This window comes from Tinamus guttatus, unplaced genomic scaffold (genome assembly GCF_059628265.1).
Source record: "Tinamus guttatus ecotype Peru unplaced genomic scaffold, ASM5962826v1 Tinamus_guttatus_pri_ptg000188l, whole genome shotgun sequence".
Lineage (NCBI taxonomy): Eukaryota > Metazoa > Chordata > Aves > Tinamiformes > Tinamidae > Tinamus > Tinamus guttatus.
The window spans coordinates 1706566-1725665 of NW_028288722.1; the positions used below are offsets into that span (position 1 = coordinate 1706566).

The 19100-nt window shown below is 41.4% G+C and overlaps 1 protein-coding gene across 1 annotated transcript; it reads right to left on the reverse strand.

Annotated features, from left to right (window-relative positions):
• Positions 1-11219: 11219 nt before the first annotated feature.
• CD7 (CD7 molecule) lies at positions 11220-17997 on the reverse strand. Its single transcript, XM_088523470.1, has 5 exons — positions 17925-17997; positions 15832-16176; positions 13690-14037; positions 12358-12467; positions 11220-11344 (listed from the first exon to the last, which is right to left on the reverse strand). The coding sequence occupies exons 1-5, from the start codon at positions 17995-17997 to the stop codon at positions 11234-11236; spliced, it is 987 nt and encodes a 328-aa protein (XP_088379596.1). The 3' UTR covers positions 11220-11233.
• Between the last annotated feature and the right edge of the window lie 1103 nt (positions 17998-19100).

Sequence of the window (19100 nt, forward strand, 5' to 3'; positions counted from 1 at the left end):
CAAGCCCCTCAACGTGATACATTTTGCTACTTTTGTTGGACTGTTTCAGCAATGTTTGCTTATTAAATGAAAGTTTCATATCGATATTTTTTTCATGTTGCTACCAACTCTACATGTGACTTTTTACCAGTTTGCTTCTTGTCAGATAAAGAGTCCCTAACGTACCTTTTTTTTTTTTTTTGAGATCTCATTGTTCTTTTGTAGAAAGCAAAGTCAAGACAAACAAATTACAAGAAAAAAAAAGGTAAGCTCTAAAAGAAACTGTATGAATTATGTCATCAGTAGGATGACATAATAGGTTAGGGAAACATGTAACCCTTGGGATGGCCTAAATCTGGATACAGCTGGTTGTAGTTTTGTAACATGTGTACAGACCAAATGACCTCTCAGAGCCCCATAGAGTTCTAACTGCCAATCCGGTGTGTGACCTTTGCTGGTCCCAGCAAAGATTACTGCATCCTCCAAGATACCTCTTCCCTAACATAATCTTCAATTGCTCTAAAAGGATGATTTTTTTTTAAACAAGTCAGAGTGTGCCATACCTCATTAAATGGGGTGTTCCTAAGTGGTGTCTCAAGCTAAGCAAATGAACAGATATTAATAAAATCCTTTATACTGTTACAATATTAAGCATTGATAAGTGGCCAATGAACTCCTGATGCCAACTCTTACACGATATCTATGATTTAAAATCTTTTAAGTGTTTTTTCACAAATGCAGAATCAAAAAAAAAATGAAGAAGGAAAAATAAAGCTAAATCACAGAGTATTAAGTTTGAATTTCCTCCTAATAGCTTCTGGTATTTCCTCTTCCTCCAGCTTTAGTGAAACTTTTAGTAACAAGCCTCCATTCCCCTTCCTCACCCACTAGGCAGGATTTTTGTTAGTGTTGAAGACAATTTTAACTGCTTTTTACGTTTCTAATTGAAGCACCTCAGAGATGACACTTGTTGTTCTTGTTTCCTTTTAAGACAAAACAGGATGCATGTACAAGAGGAACACACAAAAGCAGGGACAAAAAGAACAAAGAAAAAAATGCAACTTCCGATTCTCATGAAATAGTCTTGCTTCTGAGAAAACATTTCCAGCATGAACTTTATGGTAGACTTTTGTAACACAGCACCTAACTGCTTAAGTTACTGCATCACAGTTAAAAAGATTAAAACGACCTTAGAGACTAATTAAGTCCTTTGTTAATCAAAGGACAGCCCCAGAGAATGAAAGGACTGTGCACTAAGATGTAGCGGAACTGCAGAAGGTGCTGAAGTCATTTCTTTCTCATGCTAATTTGCCTGAGACCACTTGGAGGGTAAGCAGGATGCAGGCTCAGAGTGAGCCTCACTGCTGGGTTTGCTGGAGACAGCAGGCAAGTGCAGCAGCTTCTTCTACTCAGCCCCACACTGCTAAACATCAATTAGGACAATTAGGACAATTTTTTTTACTCGCTATTTGTCCCACACATTTCAGCAGCTGCAGCCATGAACTTTTCCCTCTGCTTCCAGCTTTTTTTTTTTTTTTTTTTTTGCACTGACAAAGTACTTCAGCTTTAAAAATCCATTTTACATTAGCCCATTCATGTTTCACAAATCATGAAGAAGACAGAGGCAGCTATTTGTTATCAGTATTTATAATCTAACCTTACTGGAGTTGAGACTAATGGAAAGACTTGCATTGGGGGAGGATATTGGGACAGAAGACAGCAAGGAAGCCACGCTTTTGTAAAGGGCAAAGACTAACCATGACATGAGCCAAAGTGAAAGAAGTTTCATGGGGCAGACGCTTATAGCGGTGAAGGAAAAAACTACAAAGTTCAGGGCTGCACAAGAATCCCAGCAACAGGTCCTGACTGATATCCACAGAAAGCGATAGAAAAAGATAGTGCTGGGAAAACACTTTTGGAATTTACTGCCATGCTCCACTCTTAGCAATTCTCTTAGTTTTAGAAGGAACAGGGACCTCATGCTTCAGTCTTGTGCTGCAGTCTGGCATGTTGTGTTGCACTTCATGGACAAGAGTAGGGTCCCCCCGGCCCAGTACACACGCAGGTGCCAGGAGGCCGCACCAAAACCCTGAGGGTGCCTCGGCTCAGTGTACACGGAGGCCCTCGAAGGCCCCATGAAATCTCATAGGGCCCCTCTGGCCCAGTGCGCATGGAGGCCCCAGGAGGACCGCACCAAAGCCCATAGGGCCCACCTAGCCCAATGCACACAGAGGCCCTTTGAGGCTGCATCAAAGCCTGCTGGGCTCCCCTCAAAGTGTACATGGAGGGCTTGGGAGGCCTCACGAAAGCCCGTTGCCCCCCCCCCCAACCCAGTGCACACAGAGGCCCTTCGAGGCCACACAAAAGCCCCTAGGACCTTCCTGGCCCAGTGCGCACGGAGGCTCCCAGAGGCCACACGGAAGTCCATAGGCCCCCCCAGGCCAATGCGAATGGATCCCCCCATAGGGTGCAGGAAAGCCCGTAGGGCTCCCCCGGCCCAGTGTGTACAGAAGGCCCAGAGGACCCGACGGCCTAACGCGCACAGAGGCCCCAGGAGGCTGCACGAAAGCCCCTAGGGCACCCCTGGCCCAGCGTGCCTTGAGGCTCCAGGAGGCCGCACCAAACCCCGTAGGTTCCCCGTGGCCCATTGCAGATGGAGGCCTCGGGAGGCTGCACGAAAGCTTGTACTGCCGTCCGGCACACGGAAGCCTTGAGACGCTGCATCACCCCATGAAAGCTCATAGGGACCTCCCAGCCCAGTGCGCATGGAGGCCCCAAGAGGCCACACGAAAGCCCATAGGACTTTCACATTTAGGTTTCTCCATCTGGATGCATAAAGTGCTAACATCGCTCAGGAGTTTATTTCATCAGGGGCATTATTGCACAGGGGCCATGCTGTCCAGGTCTTTGGAAGGACAACAGAAAATTCTGCACAAAGAAATTTCGCTATGAGTGAATGAATCAGGATGTGTATAACCTCGATTCTGGCCAGTCAGTGACTCATCATAGGAATGTACCCAAGCCATCTCCTTCCTCTCACTACATTTCTCACTGCTGTTTCTTCCTCATCCTACCAGCCCCCATTCTGTTTCTCTTGGCCACCCGGTTTATGAGCATCATCCACAATATGCTTGTCCGCTCAGCATGGTGAGATTAATCCAGCTTGGGCCACTCTTGGACTTCAGTGTAATTTTAGTTACAAGACAAGCAACCCAGGAACCAGAACTTGCTCTGCATTAACAATTCATACATCGTGCAGCAACTTCCATTACCTCACTTGCGTGTTTCACTACAGCTTTTAAAAACACAGTGGCCCAACCTGCCTAAGCAGGCAAAAAAACCCACAACTTGCAGCAAGTAGAAAGAGCTTTTTCTACATATTTAGATTAAAAGAAAAAAAAAAGAAGTAAAAAAACACACTTCTATGGCAAAGGCAACTAAGCACAAAACCCCAAGCACACCGTGTTCGACTTCTGGTTTTGAAGCAACGGATTTGATAGCACACTCTGCCTGTGCACAATAAAGAGCTCAGCAAGCTTCTATGCTAGAGCTGAGAAGGAATAACATAAATTTTGAAGGAGGAAGAAGCTTGGCTCAGGAAGAGCCAGAGTGAAAATTGGCCCAGAGGAAACAATCACATGATGACCATTACTCTTGACCATTATTTCAGCTTTACTTCAAGCAAAAATTAACCTATTTTAATGGTATTTTGTTCCCCTCTACAAATCCTCCCACCACACACATCATCAAAAACTTATGCTCTGTTAGAGAATAAACTGTTCCACTATTCAGCTAGAAACAAAGGTTAACAACCTATAAAACAACTCATAGGCATTTACATTACTATCTCATCTATTATTACTTTTATATCTAGCATTAGGCACACATTTAGCTTTAGGCACACATTTACAGCAGTGAGACAAGGTCTGATTGATTCAATCCTTTTTTTTTTTTTTTTTTCTCTTTTTCCCTGCATTTTCAGATGCACCTATATCTAAGCCAAGTCTACTAAACTATGCCAACTTTTATGACCAAGAAGGGGCTTTCCTACTGCTTTTACAATGAAGCTTTAGAGCCAACCTTAAATAAAGCTTTATAGGATAACTCAGCCATCTATGTTAATATCTCATCTATTATTGCTTTTAGATCTAGTATTAGGCACATATTTTCAGCAGGAAGACAAGGTCTGATTGAAAAGAAACCTATGATTGAATCATTCTCAGATGCACCTACCCTTGAGCCAAGTCTACTAAACTACGCCAAATTTTATGACCAAGAAAGTGCTTTCCCATTGCTTTTACAATGCAGCTTTAGAACCAATAAGAAAAACACAGTACTTACTTACCTAAAAACCAAAACTGCTAGCTCAGACTGCCTCCAGTTTGCTTTGTGTACTAATGAAGACTCAGCTGTATCTCATTAGGAGGTCCTTTAAACTGCAAGAAACCTTAAGTGGGAAATTAGTTTCCTACCTGTGGCTGGTCTGAAATGATCTTTATATTCAGAAGCGTAGCACAAGTGAATTATAGTCTCTTAAGCAGGATATATGCATAGATGAACACATTTAAAATATACACTAAAAAGGCAACTTCAACCACGATCTTTCAGAGGTGATAATTTTTTCACTAAGCGGAGGCAAATAATATGAAAGTTGGCCCATATGTGACTCAGGTTGAATGGCATTTCTGGGCATTTTTTCAAAAATCTCCATTGTGAAAGGCAACACTGCTGCAGCTAGGACTGTGCCAGGATCTGAGCAAAGCGAACTGGCATGCCTATGTGCGCTGCACGTTGTGACACCAGGACCTGAGCATGACAGTGTTATCAAAAGAAGCCTAACTGTGGATGAGTACACAATCCCAGGTGGGAATTAAGTTGCCACAGGCAGACAGCTGCTAATATTTGAACTAGCAAAATGCAGAGGAGAGATGAAGACATGTAATGCAGAAATGCTCAAATAGAGTGATACAACCTGTGAACTGAAATGCTCTCCCGCTCAGCAATGTATGTAAGTGGCAATAAATATCATACAAATAGCAAATCTCTGCTATAAATGTCAGAGATCCTACTTTCAGATAAATAAACCGCACCAGAAGAAGAAGAAAAAAAAAACTCTGATCGTATCAGCTATGACTGACAGAGTAAGGTCACCCTCTAGAAAAAAAATCTACTACACAGGCATTCGAGTTACCAGACATAGAGACAGGTCACTCACAATGTGCCAGTGGCACATAAAAGAGCAAATATTGGGTAAAATCGAAGGATGCTCTCTCCTAGCTCCTTGTACTAGGAGGTAGATGTCATCTTTAGCTCAAAGTTTAAGAAACAAAACTCCCAATTGTGAAGCAATTAAGGTGATGCCAACTCACAAATGAACAGGTTTGTCACATTACCCTACTCTACATAATTCCAAAGACAAACAATAGAAATATGAGCTGTTTATGTTCGTAGGTTTGCATGATATACTGAATGAAAACTGATTTACTGTCTGACTCAGCCTCTGACTTGCTGACCTTAGTCCAGTTGCATCTAGTGCCAATCTAAGTCCAACTATCTAGTACTTCAGTCTCTGTTCTTTAAAATGGGAAAGACTGAAGATTCAGTTAACTGATGAATGCACAGTACTTTGAGCAATACAAGCCCAAGTATTATGATGATTCCATCTCTCAAACTGCAGGATGATAAGCCAGTCCTGTGGGCAGTCCACTCTGTAGCAGTGCTGAGCATCAGATAGAAAACTTCAGGCATCCCTGTGGCTCCCAAATGTCTGAATGTTTGCCACAAAGACTCATTTTTTTTTCTTGAAGTGTTGCACAGCTTAAGAGAAACTAACTGTAGAAGGCATGTAATTAATGAATATAATTACTTTAATATCCTCTTCATATGTTCTCTTTAATATCTTTATCGATGGTATGATGTTGAAGAGTTGAAGGGTTTATGGTTAGATTCAATGATCTTGAAGGTCCTTTCAAACCATATCTTTCTATGGTCTACTTGTAATAGGTTCTATTATTTTTATTATTGTTTATTATTACTGTTTGGTAACTTAACATAGTCATAATGGTGAGGTTTACCATCAAGAGATCGACAAGAAAAAGAACAATAAGAAAGCTCTTTAAAGTATTGCTTTCAAGAATGGATCCCTCTTGGTTTGCCTGGTTCTGAACAAGTCTAAAAGTGGCAAAGATTTGATTTGGACTCTCTTTTTGAAGCTCTCAGAACTGAAAATCTCTACTATTTCTTGTTTCAGCTAAGACAGAAATATAACTTTTTATTTCAGCATGAAACAGCCTCTACAACAAAGGAACATATGGCTATCTGAGGAAGGCCTCTATTTGTAACTTTAGCCTTGATAGGATTTAGGAATTGTAGTTTCTTCTTCTTTGCTATGTAAACACATATATGCATGGCTTCTTGTCAATGACGTTTTTGAAAACTTGAACTAATTTTTTTTGTTGATAGAGTTCTGAGTCAAAAAGCTAGTAGGATTTAGTCACTGCATATCACCATGTTCAGAAGACCTTCAAGAAGAAATTGCATTATGACCCTTACAATGTATGTGACTCAGAGCAGTAGAGAAACTCACAACGTGTTTCTTAAGCCTCTTTTACAGAAGTTAAGAACATTTTGATATAATATTCGTGCACCCTCAAAACCTAACTAAAAAAATAGCTGTATACTTGTAAATGTCATTTGCCCACAAGCTGGCCATCAATTATGTCTCTGATCAAAGATAACATACTGCATCTGCACTCCCTGAGCGGTAAACTAGCCTTTGTGGTTTCTCAGAAGATTGAAAGAGTGACAAGACAGTACGTGTGGAGAAATAACGTTCAATTCTTTTTTCTGTTTGTTCTAGCAGAACAGAGTAATAAATTCTCTCATCTGTGAATGAAATGATTGGTCCCATTGATAAAACATTACTTGGACAAGTATTCCCAGGTACACTTTCACACTTGATATGAGAAAGGGCTGCTGTTACTTCCCTCTCATGTTTTCTCTGCGTCTCCTGCATTGTGCTTGCTCAGCTCCCTCAGCTTTCTCCCTCCCTGCTCAGCAAACTGCAACACTAGAGCTTCAGCTTCTGCTCCCCTACCTGCACCTTCTTTGCAGCCAGTTGCAGTTTCAGCCATTTAGCCCTTGTGATGGCAAAGATGCTTTCACTACTCATGCTGCTGAGGGCACTGGCTCCCTCTTGGAGTCCTGTGCTACATTCACTTTGATAACCGGATTTCTTCCCAATTCAGGGACACGAGACAGACAAACAGCAATATAACCCCAAGGTAACTCTGTCCTCAACTTTGGAGAAGCAAAGCTGTTTGTCTACCTTCCAGAGAAGCTCTGAGACCAAAGTCCCTTCTTGAACATCCCAGTATCTAAGCCCCCTCCCTGATCCTGACACTGCTGCTGGGACCTCTCTGCTGAAACCTTAGCAAGTCTGAGTTGAGCTTATATCCTTGACAGTCATCTTCAAGCAGTGCTTACCGCTGATGTTTAACATCTTTTGTTTTGGCATTCTGCCCTTCCACACAGATACAACTCAGAGATAGCTCATCAAATATCATTTTCCTCACCTAGGCTTTACATGTTTTTTAAAACAGAGAAACCTCTACTACTGCTTCCTTTCACAGCTTGTTTTGTTCACAGTTGTGGTCATGCTTGCAAGCAGCACTGAAGCAGAAAGCTGATGTTAACTGCCAGTCTGCTCATCTTCAACCTCTCCCTTTCTTTGGGTGTATAGCCCTATGGTACTAAACACACTTTTTTTTTTTTTTGCACCCTTGTGGTAGGGTGCAATGTCATTTTTGTGGTGGGGGAGACTGCCCTTCAAATAGGAACCAAACTCCTCAAACATGGGGATGAGCAACCCATGTTTGAGGAGTTGGTCCTCAAACCACCCCAAGCAGGAGTAGAACCCATAGTATACCACATGCCAAGCACAGATCATTCAGCACCCAAATATGAGATGGGCATCCCCATTCATGTCCATCAAATGACCTTCAGCAGCACCCTGTTGAATGCCATTATGTACGCAGGAGACCCAGCCCATAGGAGAGGCTGTAAGGACAAGACCCACAGGTGTCCTCAGGAATTCAGCTGGCATGACTTTCCATGACAGAAAGGATCCTAAATCACTTAGCAACTCTCTAAGGAAACTTGGGACAAAAAAGGTGATTTGTAACAGGCACTGCGGTTCCTAGTTCAGTCTCAAACTTGTAGAGTGTCTTGTCTGGCCCTATGTACATCCCCCCATGAGCTGTAGTCACCCCCTTGTTGCAGTCCTGGCTGGGTGACTGCATATTGGTCGCCACATAGGCTGGGGCAGAGGAACCCATGTTGTTGTGGTGCCCCACAATCTGATTCTCCGAACAGCAGCTTTGAGAGGTCTCTGCGAGCTGGCACCACAGTATCTGGCTTGCTCATGGTTACTTAAAAAGCATGTGGCAAAACCTCCAGTGGTTGCACTAGGTTTGATACAATCCAGTCGGCTGATAGCACGGAGACAGTGCAGTGTAGCCCACCCCAAGAGATGCTGCAGGGTCTTGAGCAGCTGGCAGAGAGCTCCCAAGGCAAAGGCCAAAGAACTCGGCCTGGGGAGCCCAGGGGCCTGGCCCTGTAGCACCAAGCTGGCTCCAGGCCGCAGGCCAGACAGGGCTGCCAGTTATCATGGCAACAAGGCCTGCTGCAAGGTTGGGGATGGGGCAGCAGCTGGGGGGGCCACGCTGGACCCTGCTAGGGACACACTTGCTTGGGCCTTGGCAAAGGGACACGAGTCCCTGCTGAGGCTGTGCACTCCTGGGTCATGGCGAATGTATGTAGGACTCCACTGGAGGATGCATTGAGAGGGGCACAGAGGACTTTCTGAGGATCTGTACAACTACCTGAAAGGAGGTTGTAGTGAGGTGGTGGTTGATCGTTTCTCCCAAATAACTACCACTAGAACAAGAGGAAATGGCCTCAAGTTGCACCAGCGGAGATTCAGGTTAGATATTAGGAAAAATTTCTACATGGGAAGAGTAGTCAAGCATTGGAACACGCTGCCCAGGGAAGTGGTGGCAGTGTTCAAGAAATGTGTAGATGAGGCGCTTAGGGACATAGTTTAACAGGTATGGTGTTGAGGGCTTTACGGTTGCACTCCATCTTGAAAGTCTTTTCCCACCATACTGAGTCTATGGGGCTCATGGCGGGGGCTGTTCTTGTCTGGGCCATGGTGAGGGGACGTGGGACACTCCTGGGGCTGTACCCACCTACTTGCATCTATTTTTGGCTTGCAAAATTGTCAGGAGTATAACCTGGGGGCTAGGTAAATATTGTAGGAAATGCATTCCCAAAACTCCTCAGTCGCTTCTTTCCCCACATCTGTCTCTTGGCTGTGAGAACCCCTCTGTCGCATTGCTGTGGTGAAGCATGGGCACTGCCTATGACTGCCCGGAGGATTAAAGGTGTTTTGCCCATTACACAGGGCATGAAGGCAAGCCACAAACTAGAGCACTGCTCTTCCAAATACTTTATTGACCGTGTACAGCAAGCAAAGTGAGCAAACCCCATTGCCAAGGAGGGAGCCAGCACAACCTCTTGTCCCCAGTGTTGGCTGATGTAACATAGGCAGTTATGATGAGGTGCCATCTCCCAATTTCAGATCTAGCAGAACCCAGTAACTCCATGTTCTAGTGACTTTGTACATTACAATGTTGAAAGAATGCGCCAGCCTTTACAGCACTTCCTATTTCTTCCCTGTTGCCCCTTCACATTTTTCTCTCTTAAAGGCATTTTATTGTAGTTGCAATGAGAGGATTTAATAAAGTATTTTCATCAGAGATTAATTTTAAAATGAAAAAAAGAAGTGGATTATGTAAATAAAGAGGAAAATGGATATTATATTGTCTATTGAGGAAGACTTTCTCAGGTGCAAGTTACAGAATATTTGCAAGAAGATTTGAATCACAAGACCTCGGCAGAGCTGGCTGCACACACCTCCAAAAGCGTGAGTCTCCTGTGCGCTGGATGAAGTCCAACTATGCACTCTCACAAGCTACAAACCAGCCCTGCTCTCTCTAAAAACTTAACCCTGCCCCACAAAACAAAACAAACAAAAAAAAACAGTCGGTCCTGTAGTCAAGCCTCTTAACAAGCCAATTTTAGACTTCTCTGGGACTACCAGATTGTAAATTGTTGTCTTCCCGTAGTTGACCTATCTCTGGAAAACCATCCACTCCTGGAGGAAGCTGTAGCCTTTCCTTTAGTTAGAAGAGAGTGAAATGCTTTCTAGCAAACTGTTCTAAGCCATTACCAAATAAAAAGTAGTTTTTGTTAGTTTATGTGAGTTTTTGATAAATTCCTTTGTTAAGAGTGATTGTGGATCAGTGTCATCCCTGCCCAGGGTAGAATTCAGGCCAGATCCCAGAGAGAGTTACTGAACTGAAGAAATGCATTTTGCTGTGTAGCTTTAAGACATCTTGAATTTGATACATCACCAGTATGTCACAAATATTTCTGCTTTTCCACAAAACCATCTTGTCTCAAGCCCCCACATCAAATCTCTTTGCAGATCAACCAGGTCAAGACTTCTAACCACCACGCCAAGTTCTCTGGCAAGAGCAGTCATGTTAAACATTTTTTGTGGCACCCTTACAAACTACAAATAATTAAATACTCGTATATCTAGTACTTCATTGGTATATAGTGAACTAGCGCAAATTAATATTAATCAGGAACTAGAACTCTGTCTAAATTCTCTTCTGAAGGGGTGTCTTTGCTTTAATACTGGAATAGCTTTAACTATCTGACCCCTTTGGCAGATTCATATGGATTCTTGAAAGAACAGTAATCAATTCACATAGAGATCCACTGTGTCTTATTAAACAGGCCTGGCATGGTCTTCTTGAACACTTCCCAAAACTCTTCACCAGGCCTCTCTATCAATCCCCCCTTTCCTGAAAAGGTTCTTTATTAGAGAAACAAGTTCATATACTGCATCTAGCCAAATTTCCTGTGTTCTGCACTTCATTCAAAACACACCTGCAAGGTACCAGCTTTCGCTACATTTCCTGTACATAAAAAAAGAAACAAACTGTATTTCACAAGTGACCAAAATAAGAGGAAACAGAGCTTTAGCAGTGAAACAGATACTTCTTTTTACAAACAAAGGTAGATGAGGCATTTTCAATTCAACTGCTGTGTCAGGTTGCTAAGACAGCTCTCAGAGACCTGGATAGGAACTGTTAATCCATGTATGGTTCCAGCTAGGAGGAGTTTAATTGCTACTGCTGTAAGTGTTAGCTCTGACCAAGGTGTTTCGTCTAGAACTATATGACATATCTTCATATACCACATTTGGTTTTCTTTTCTGGAAATACTTCTTTACCTGCAAAACAAAGCAAGCAGCAATTCACAACTGAGCTTGAAAACACGCTTACCAAGAAGCTGATTTGTGCTTTAGGATTCAAAATGCAGGAGGTAGAAATGAACTTTTAGAATTCCCAATAAAGTCTTAGAGATCTGGGTGGAAATTGATGACTTGATCACTAAGCTTGTACCTGTCAATTATATGTTCCTTCAAGGAACAACAGAAGTTCCTTCAAGGGGGGGAAATACTTGTAGCCCCATCATAAATAATGTTGAACCTTAAACTATAGTCTGTTTCTGCTAAATGTAAGGGACCAAGTCCCACAAGGATCTTTGGCTTTGCTGAATAATGTTATACCATTGCTTTTTAGCAGTACTGAAACCACAGTGTAGGGGTAGCATAGGGGCCTGAACAATCATATACTATGTTGTGAATCAGGGTGATTTTTATAGAAAATTAGGATGTATCAGAGACAAATAATTCCGGGCACTTTCTGAGGAAAATGGATGCAAGCTATAAAGTAAAGGAAAAAAAACTCTGGGTCACCTTTTTCTCTAATACTCCTAGTGCTACCATCAGACAGAAAGTTGTTTCAAGAGTTTGTGTGGTTTCTGAATTTCCTGCAAAGCATTCTCTCTCCTCTATTACAAGATGGCTATAAATAGCTCTATCCTGATTGAAAAAATGAATCTTAACTGATTGGCAAATTGCCTCTTTAGGGAAGTACCTAAAGGAAGAGTAACGGGGTGTGCTGTTGGCTGCAAAGTTTACTTGAGATTTGAAAGACAAATATTATGTCATCACTTAGTAAAAGTTACAGAAGCATAAATTCTTGGAGGTAACAACTGTGTCCTTTTATATGATGCACACGGCTAAGGGGAAGCCATTCAAAGTCATGATTCCTTAGATTTTTCACGTGTTTTCTCAAATTGATCACTATTTACAAACAATACCTTTTGGCTATGATTGAAGATGCTCCTATTTATTCGATAGAGGTTCTGTTTGCTTTGGCATGAAGGCTGCATACTTACATCGACACGGCAGAGGACAAAGCATATCAGCGCAGAAAACAGCATCACCACCGCAGTGGTAAGACCACAGAAGATCCAGGAACTATGGCTGCACCCTGTCTGCTCCCCTTCTGCACGTGGAATTATATGATTATTATTATAAATATGAAGAAAGGTAGAATTATATTTTTAGTATGAAAAAAAAATTTCTGCAGTGGCAGTCAGATCCCAGCAGCATGCTACACATCCACATTTGTCATCCCATCAATGTTCTCACTGCCCTTTGGGAGGCAGGAGGTGAGTGTGAGTGGTGTGATCAGTGTGGGACACTGCACAGAGCGGGTAATACCTGATAAGGGATAGGACCACATACTCATGATGGAAATATAAAATGTTTTATGGCAGTACTATAGCAATACTGAGTGCTCTGATAGGAATATGTAGGAATTATATGACAGCTGGGTTTGAAAGGCTCCAAGCAGTGCATGCAGAAGTAGCAGCCTGTTGTGGCCTGAGGTGTATGGATTGTACAGAACAGTGCTAATGAAAAAGGTTAGAATTCTTTAAAACCTCACTTAATCTATATCTGAATAGCATAATATCTGGTGAATGAGACCATGATCTTTTTTGTAGACTACAAATAAATGTTTTGCAGCTCTTAGGTGTTACGCAGGCATTGGTTTAATTACTCAAAGATGCCATGAAAGCCTGCAGCACAAGGTTATGCTGCAGCAGTAGGATTGCTGCTTTTGTCCTTGTCTTAGCAGATGGTTACAACACTATCTTGAAGGGAGGAAAAACAATATTAACAAAAACCCTCTGTCTCTGGAAACCAGTACGCTTAGTACTAGTGAGATGTATGTGAGAACATCTCTGCTCCAATCTCTGGTACTTCAAATAAATACCTGAGGATGCTCCCTAATGTGATCTATTTTCAAACATAGACAAAGTTTTGTTACTGTTCATGGTTTCTAGAAGACATTTATGTCACATTATGGTCACAGAACTGATGCCAAAAATACTGATTCACTTCCTGAAGCAGATGAGTCGCAGACACACTATGGTGTTTGTTGTTCACATTTTTTTTTAAGATGGTAGAGGACAAAACGTTTTTATTTTTCTCCTCCAGTAGTACAAGGAATATAGAAATGTATGGTCTCATTATGCGTCTTAATACAACAGAGCACAGAGGAGCCTGGGCACTCTCCCTAGACTTTTTCAAGTATTGGAAGAAGACTAGCCATGGATTAGTGCTCTACCTGATCAGACTAAAGTTTTGCAAGCTTTCTGTCCACCTTTTCATTTATAGCAGGCCTACAGTTATCTTTGATTATACAAGTAAAAGAATGGTACCTTTAACGAGCACCATGGTGCCGCTTCCATTCAGTGAGAGGGCAGTGGTATTTTTCAGCACTCCTACACACAGGTATGTGTCACTGTCATTTTTTTGCAGGTTGTGCAGAATTATCACTAATGTCTTCTCTTGCTTTGAATACTCTAAGCGATTTGCAAAGGTGGTAGAGATTGTTGAAGCATTCTGCCTTGAAACATACAACACTCTTTCAGGTTTCATGTGAGTCTTGAACAAGAAGATCCCTTCTTCTTCATGTGAGCTTTTCAGTGAACAGTTAATGTTGATAGACTCGCCTTGCTGAACACTGAGTGAGAGCGGTGACTGTTCAACAACTCCATTATCTTTAGCTAAAATCAAGACAGATTTATGATTACCAGATACATAACAGTGCATTTTAACAAGGGAATGCATATATCAGTTCCAAAATATCAGTCTACTGAAATTCAGATATAGTGGGTCAATATAAGTCTGAGGATATTTTTCTGAGCGTACTTAAAGAGGCTGAAGCAACCCAAGGGACATCAACAATTACTTTCCAAAGCAGAGGAGGAGGGCAGAGAAGCCTGGAGAAGTACATGCAACTCCACTAAGCAGAACAAGGGAAGTTCGGGGCATTCAGACAAATGTAAACTTTTGCAAAGGGTTCAGAATGACTAAACACTTAGATGATTAACTGTGGTTAAAGAATAGACAAAATGGGTATAGCAACAATGTGTCATATCCAAGTGATTTTGCTGCTTTTCCTGGGAGTCTGAAGGGATAACTAGAAAAGGATACAGAATACAAATCATTTTCACAGACCTGAAATGGCTGCATTACATTTTATCATGAGCAAAACAGGAAAATATGTGGTGGATCAGGGGCTTTCACCTCATGAGTTGGTAGTTCATTACTGGAGGGGATACAAGATGCAACCAGAGCATCGCAGTGTAGCAGGGCCAAAGCAGGAGGAACTGGAGGAAGAGCAGGGACAAAGCTGTAGGCTGCATCCAACCAGGTAGCAGGACATTTTACTAGGTTTCTCTGAGGGCATGCCCTGTTCTATTTGACATTGTCACTAACACATGGATGAGGAAATAAGGACAGGATTTAGCACCCTTGTACAAAACAATTCTAGGAAGTTTGCAAGCATTTCATATAAGAGGATCACAATCAAATATAAATAGATGATAATTTAAAAAATAATATGGAGAAACATTCTGAAATCAACAAGATGAAAAATAGTAAAAATGTCTGTGAAATCCTAGCTTCAAAGAAAGAAATCACATGTCCAAATAGAATAAAGGAGGTTAACACATTTTCAGAAGATATAGGCAGACTGGAACAAATTCACAGAAAGGCAAGAAGGATGATAAGAGTTGGAGAAAACAGAGTCAAAAAGTTTGAAAAAGAGAAGCAAAGGGAGGAAATGATTACAGCCTTCCTAAGTGTAGAAGACCATAATCCAGCAGTGAATTAGTTTGTTCATGTCTTTTGGACAGGAAAGGAAGAAAATGTAGTCATTTAAGAAAGAGAATGAAAAGAAAAAGAAAGAAAAAAAAATACAGAAAAATTCTTCCCCTTAGAGAATTCTTTTTGCGTTGGCCCATTCTTCAAGTGTTTGTTTAAAAGAAAAAAAGAAAAATACTAAACTAAACACTAAACTGCTAAAACAATCAAATTAAATCACCGGCATCCACTGATGCCTAATTCACACATACTGCCTAGGCACTTAGCTTCCCAAGTACCATCAGTTCAAGATGGAATAGTAAAAACAAGAGAGATTTACAAAACTTGCCACTAAAAAAGGCTTATTGCTTTGGTTGTTACTCATAAATTTTTGTCTGATTGTTGTGAAAATATGTATCTGCAGGTTCTCACAGTTTGCACACTGTTATCAAAATCTATGACTTGTGAAATCTGTTGCTAGAATCATATCAGTCATGAATTCTTGGGGTTTTCTTGGTACACTTCCACTTAAATTGCTTTCTTCATCTACTCAGGGAATAAGTCCACACTTTCTTTCAAATTAATAGATCATCAGAACAGACACATGCAAAGTTCTGTAAGACTCTCTCTCCTACCATAGTTTTACCCATTTTTGCTTTAAAATATATACCTGTGTTTACTCATTCAGGATAAAAAAAGTGGAAGTTCAATACCTCTCACCACTACCATGGTTCTCTTCCCGTCCAGCATTACATGTTTGCTTTCTGTAAGTATATTGGTGCAAAGGTAGATATTGGAATCATTTTCTAGTAGATTTTTAAAAGTTACTCTCAGTTTTTTTCCTTCATTTGAAAAGTAGATGCGATCGGCTAAAGCAGGAAGGACAAATGACGTATTCTGCCTGGAAAGATACACCACATTGGTTTTCTGTATACTAGTCCTCAAATAGGTCCCCTGTTCACTTTCTGAGTTTTTCATAGAGCAAGTTATGCTGATAGAATCTCCTTCCCAAGCACTGACAAAGTCTGGTGAATGTTCAAGAAGTTCATTTTCTTCACCTAAAAATGAAAAAATGCAAATGGAATCGTATTGAGTATCACAGTTTTTCTTGATCTATAAATATCAAAGTAGCTTGCAAAAACAAGTACTTCTCAGTCAGGAGAACAGCCCTGTAAGCCTGGAACTTAGTCTTGCTACCCTGTATATTTAGTTTCCTGGCTATCCTGAGTGATATGGGTGTTTTTGCTGTCATTTGCATTGACCTGGGCAACCTAACATCTCCCCAGAGCTTAGAAAGACCATGCAAAAAAAAAAATGTTTCTAGCAGTCAGGTAAAACACTTAGTCTGTTCTGTATTTTCACAGTATCATCCTATAAGCTTTCAAAATAAAATGCTTATTGAACTGAGTCCAATAATGAGAACTACATGAGGGTCTCAATCTACAGTTCAAAGTGATGACAAGTGACAGAGAAAGGAAGAAAATTACAGATTTGGGGAAAAAAACCCACAGGTTTCTTTAGCAAGAAACTGGAAAATGTAGTCTGTTAGGAAGCGAGTTGCAGAAGGTGTAAACATTCAGCTCATATTAAAACACGAAGGTATAAAAAACTTATAATGAGAAAACAGTATGGAAAAGGTTGAATAATTCAGCGTTCCCAAAGCGGATTGATGATCCCCATATCCTTACTTACTAGATTATTCTAACAGGGGAACAAACGCAGAGGTCAGACGCAGAAATACCAGCCATGGGAACTGACAGAGAGCAGATCAGGTCAGCTTGACCAGCTGTGAGGATATTCCCCCGTATCACTAGAGAAGGATCTAAAGTGACCACAGAGCAGTCAGCAATTGCCTCCCGAAGGAGCAGAGGAACAAGGAGAAGGAGACGGCTGGGGAAGCATGGCACGCTCAGCCTTAACAAGCAAACGGAAAATCCAGGGAATTCAGCCCCAACAGCCTCCAATTCCAAGGCTGACCCACACTTCGCTGATCCAAGGGAGAACCCGATTAGGTAGCGGCAAGCGGGCTGCAAACAGCTGCTCTGCTGCTTGTTTCTCCCCAACCCCACCTCCGTCCTCCAAAACATCAGAGTAAGTGCTCAAGAGTGAGGTTGTATTTGCAGAAATCAGTAATGATTCCTGCACAACTGCTAACTAAAGGCTGGAAAAAATATTAGCAATAAATATTGCCAGTGGTTTTCCCAGCATCTGCTTCTTAGGTGTTTTGATTTGCAGAAAGTGTTTGTTGAAATTTCAAGTCATTGTCTTCTTCAGGAAACAGAGATTTGAAGTCAACAGGGAAAAAATAGGGGTAACTGACTGTTTGGAGGTATATTTTTCCTCCGACTGTTTTCCCCAGAGAATCACACTGCTTTCCCCAAACAAGTCCCCAGCGTGTCCTCTATCAATAGCTATAACATACAGATATTTATAGCAAGGCTTTATTACGCCTTCAATGATCATGTCCCTTGTAAATACCAACATTCATTTTTTTCCAGTAGTGGGTTCCCCATGTCAGCCTTAACAATACAAATATGATTTGTGTAGAATTGCTAGGAAAACAACACTTACTATTTCTACAGGGAATCATTTCTGAGCAGGTAAATGCTGAGAAGCATTCTGAGCACAGAAAATGTTCACATTTTCTTTCAAAAAATTGCAATCTAGAGTTTCCGAGTGTGCTTTTCACAGCTCTATCTGTCTTTATTTTAGCAGTGGAACCTGTTTGAGACAATAAACTGAGACAGAAACCAAAAAAAAAAAAAAAAAGAAAGAAACCTGTGAAAGAGAATAGTTCCGTACATACCGCTCAGGCCTGGGAAGCACAGGAGAAGTAGAAAAAGGAGAGCTGTAGTTGGGAGAGACGATATCCACAGCATTTTCAAAGATGTTTTTTGGTTCTTCGTCTCCTGTGTTACCTCACTGATGGATTAAAGACCTGAAAAAGGGCTCCAGTGCCAAGAGCTGGCCTGGTTTCTTCTAGCGACAAGAGCTGCTCTGCTGAAACACACAACCTTCTCCTCAGCACCTCGCTTCTCTTGTCTTACTGTCACAGCGGATATGAAAGAGGGGAAAGAACACCCTCTCTTGAGGTGTATTTTGCCTTTGACTTCACACTTCAAACACAAACAGTTTCATAATACCAAACCTGGTCAGCTGAGGAGAGGTAGGTGCAAAGCTGCACCTCCCAGTGTCCGAGTCAGCTAACAACTTCTGTGGGACATCTTGAAGAACCCAGAAACTGAGTTGTCTCTGTTTCATGTACAACAACGGCTGCTGTTACTAAATTCTGGGTTTTGGGGTGGCAGGAGAAGGAATCCCTTGCCTCAGACAAATCTTAAATTATTATTCAACATGGTTCAGAAAGTTGCATTTTGGCAATGAAAACCTGCATATTTTCCAAGCAGCAGCCTGGGATGAATCCTTCAGCATGGCCAACATCTTCACACTCAACAGCTCAATCCCTACTGCCTGCAGTAGCGCAAGAGCTTCGCACCACCGGCAAAAGGGAATCTTAGATGGGGTTCACAGCTTAGTCTCTCGCTAAAGCTCTTCCTTCAACAACTCAGGGTGTGAATGTACCGGAAAGGAAGGTGTTCCCAAAGAGTTTCTTGATCGCTTGAAAGCTTACAAGAAAAAACCTGAAAAGACTTCTTAATTCAGCCAGCTTGTCAAATTAGCTTTGAACTAGACCTGCAAAGGCTCACTATTAAGTACAAAAGGCAATGCCAGAAGACATTTTTTATTCATGCTCTTTGATTTATTCAATAATTAAGAAATGAATCATGACATTAATCCTGGATTTTTGAGTTCTGGAATCACATGATGGTGATGCTTTGCTGTTGTGGGAAGTATAGTACTACAGAACAACAACAATAACAAAATCACTTAATTAAAATAACTATCATTTGTCATTTAATGAATCAAGCTTTATGTCTTTATTTTATTTCATAAGTAAATAATTGACTGTATGTATTTATTC

Bases quoted from the DNA above. Each gene is read 5' to 3' on its own strand.
- CD7 (XM_088523470.1), bottom strand. From the start codon at position 17,997: ATGCTGTGGATATCGTCTCTCCCAACTACAGCTCTCCTTTTTCTACTT. The intron at 12,468-13,689 runs GTACCATTCTTT...TTCCACGTGCAG, and splicing joins CACCATGGTGCTCGTTAAAG to AAGGGGAGCAGACAGGGTGC. The intron at 11,345-12,357 runs GTAAGTATGCAG...TTTGTTTTGCAG, and splicing joins TTGTCCTCTGCCGTGTCGAT to GTAAAGAAGTATTTCCAGAA.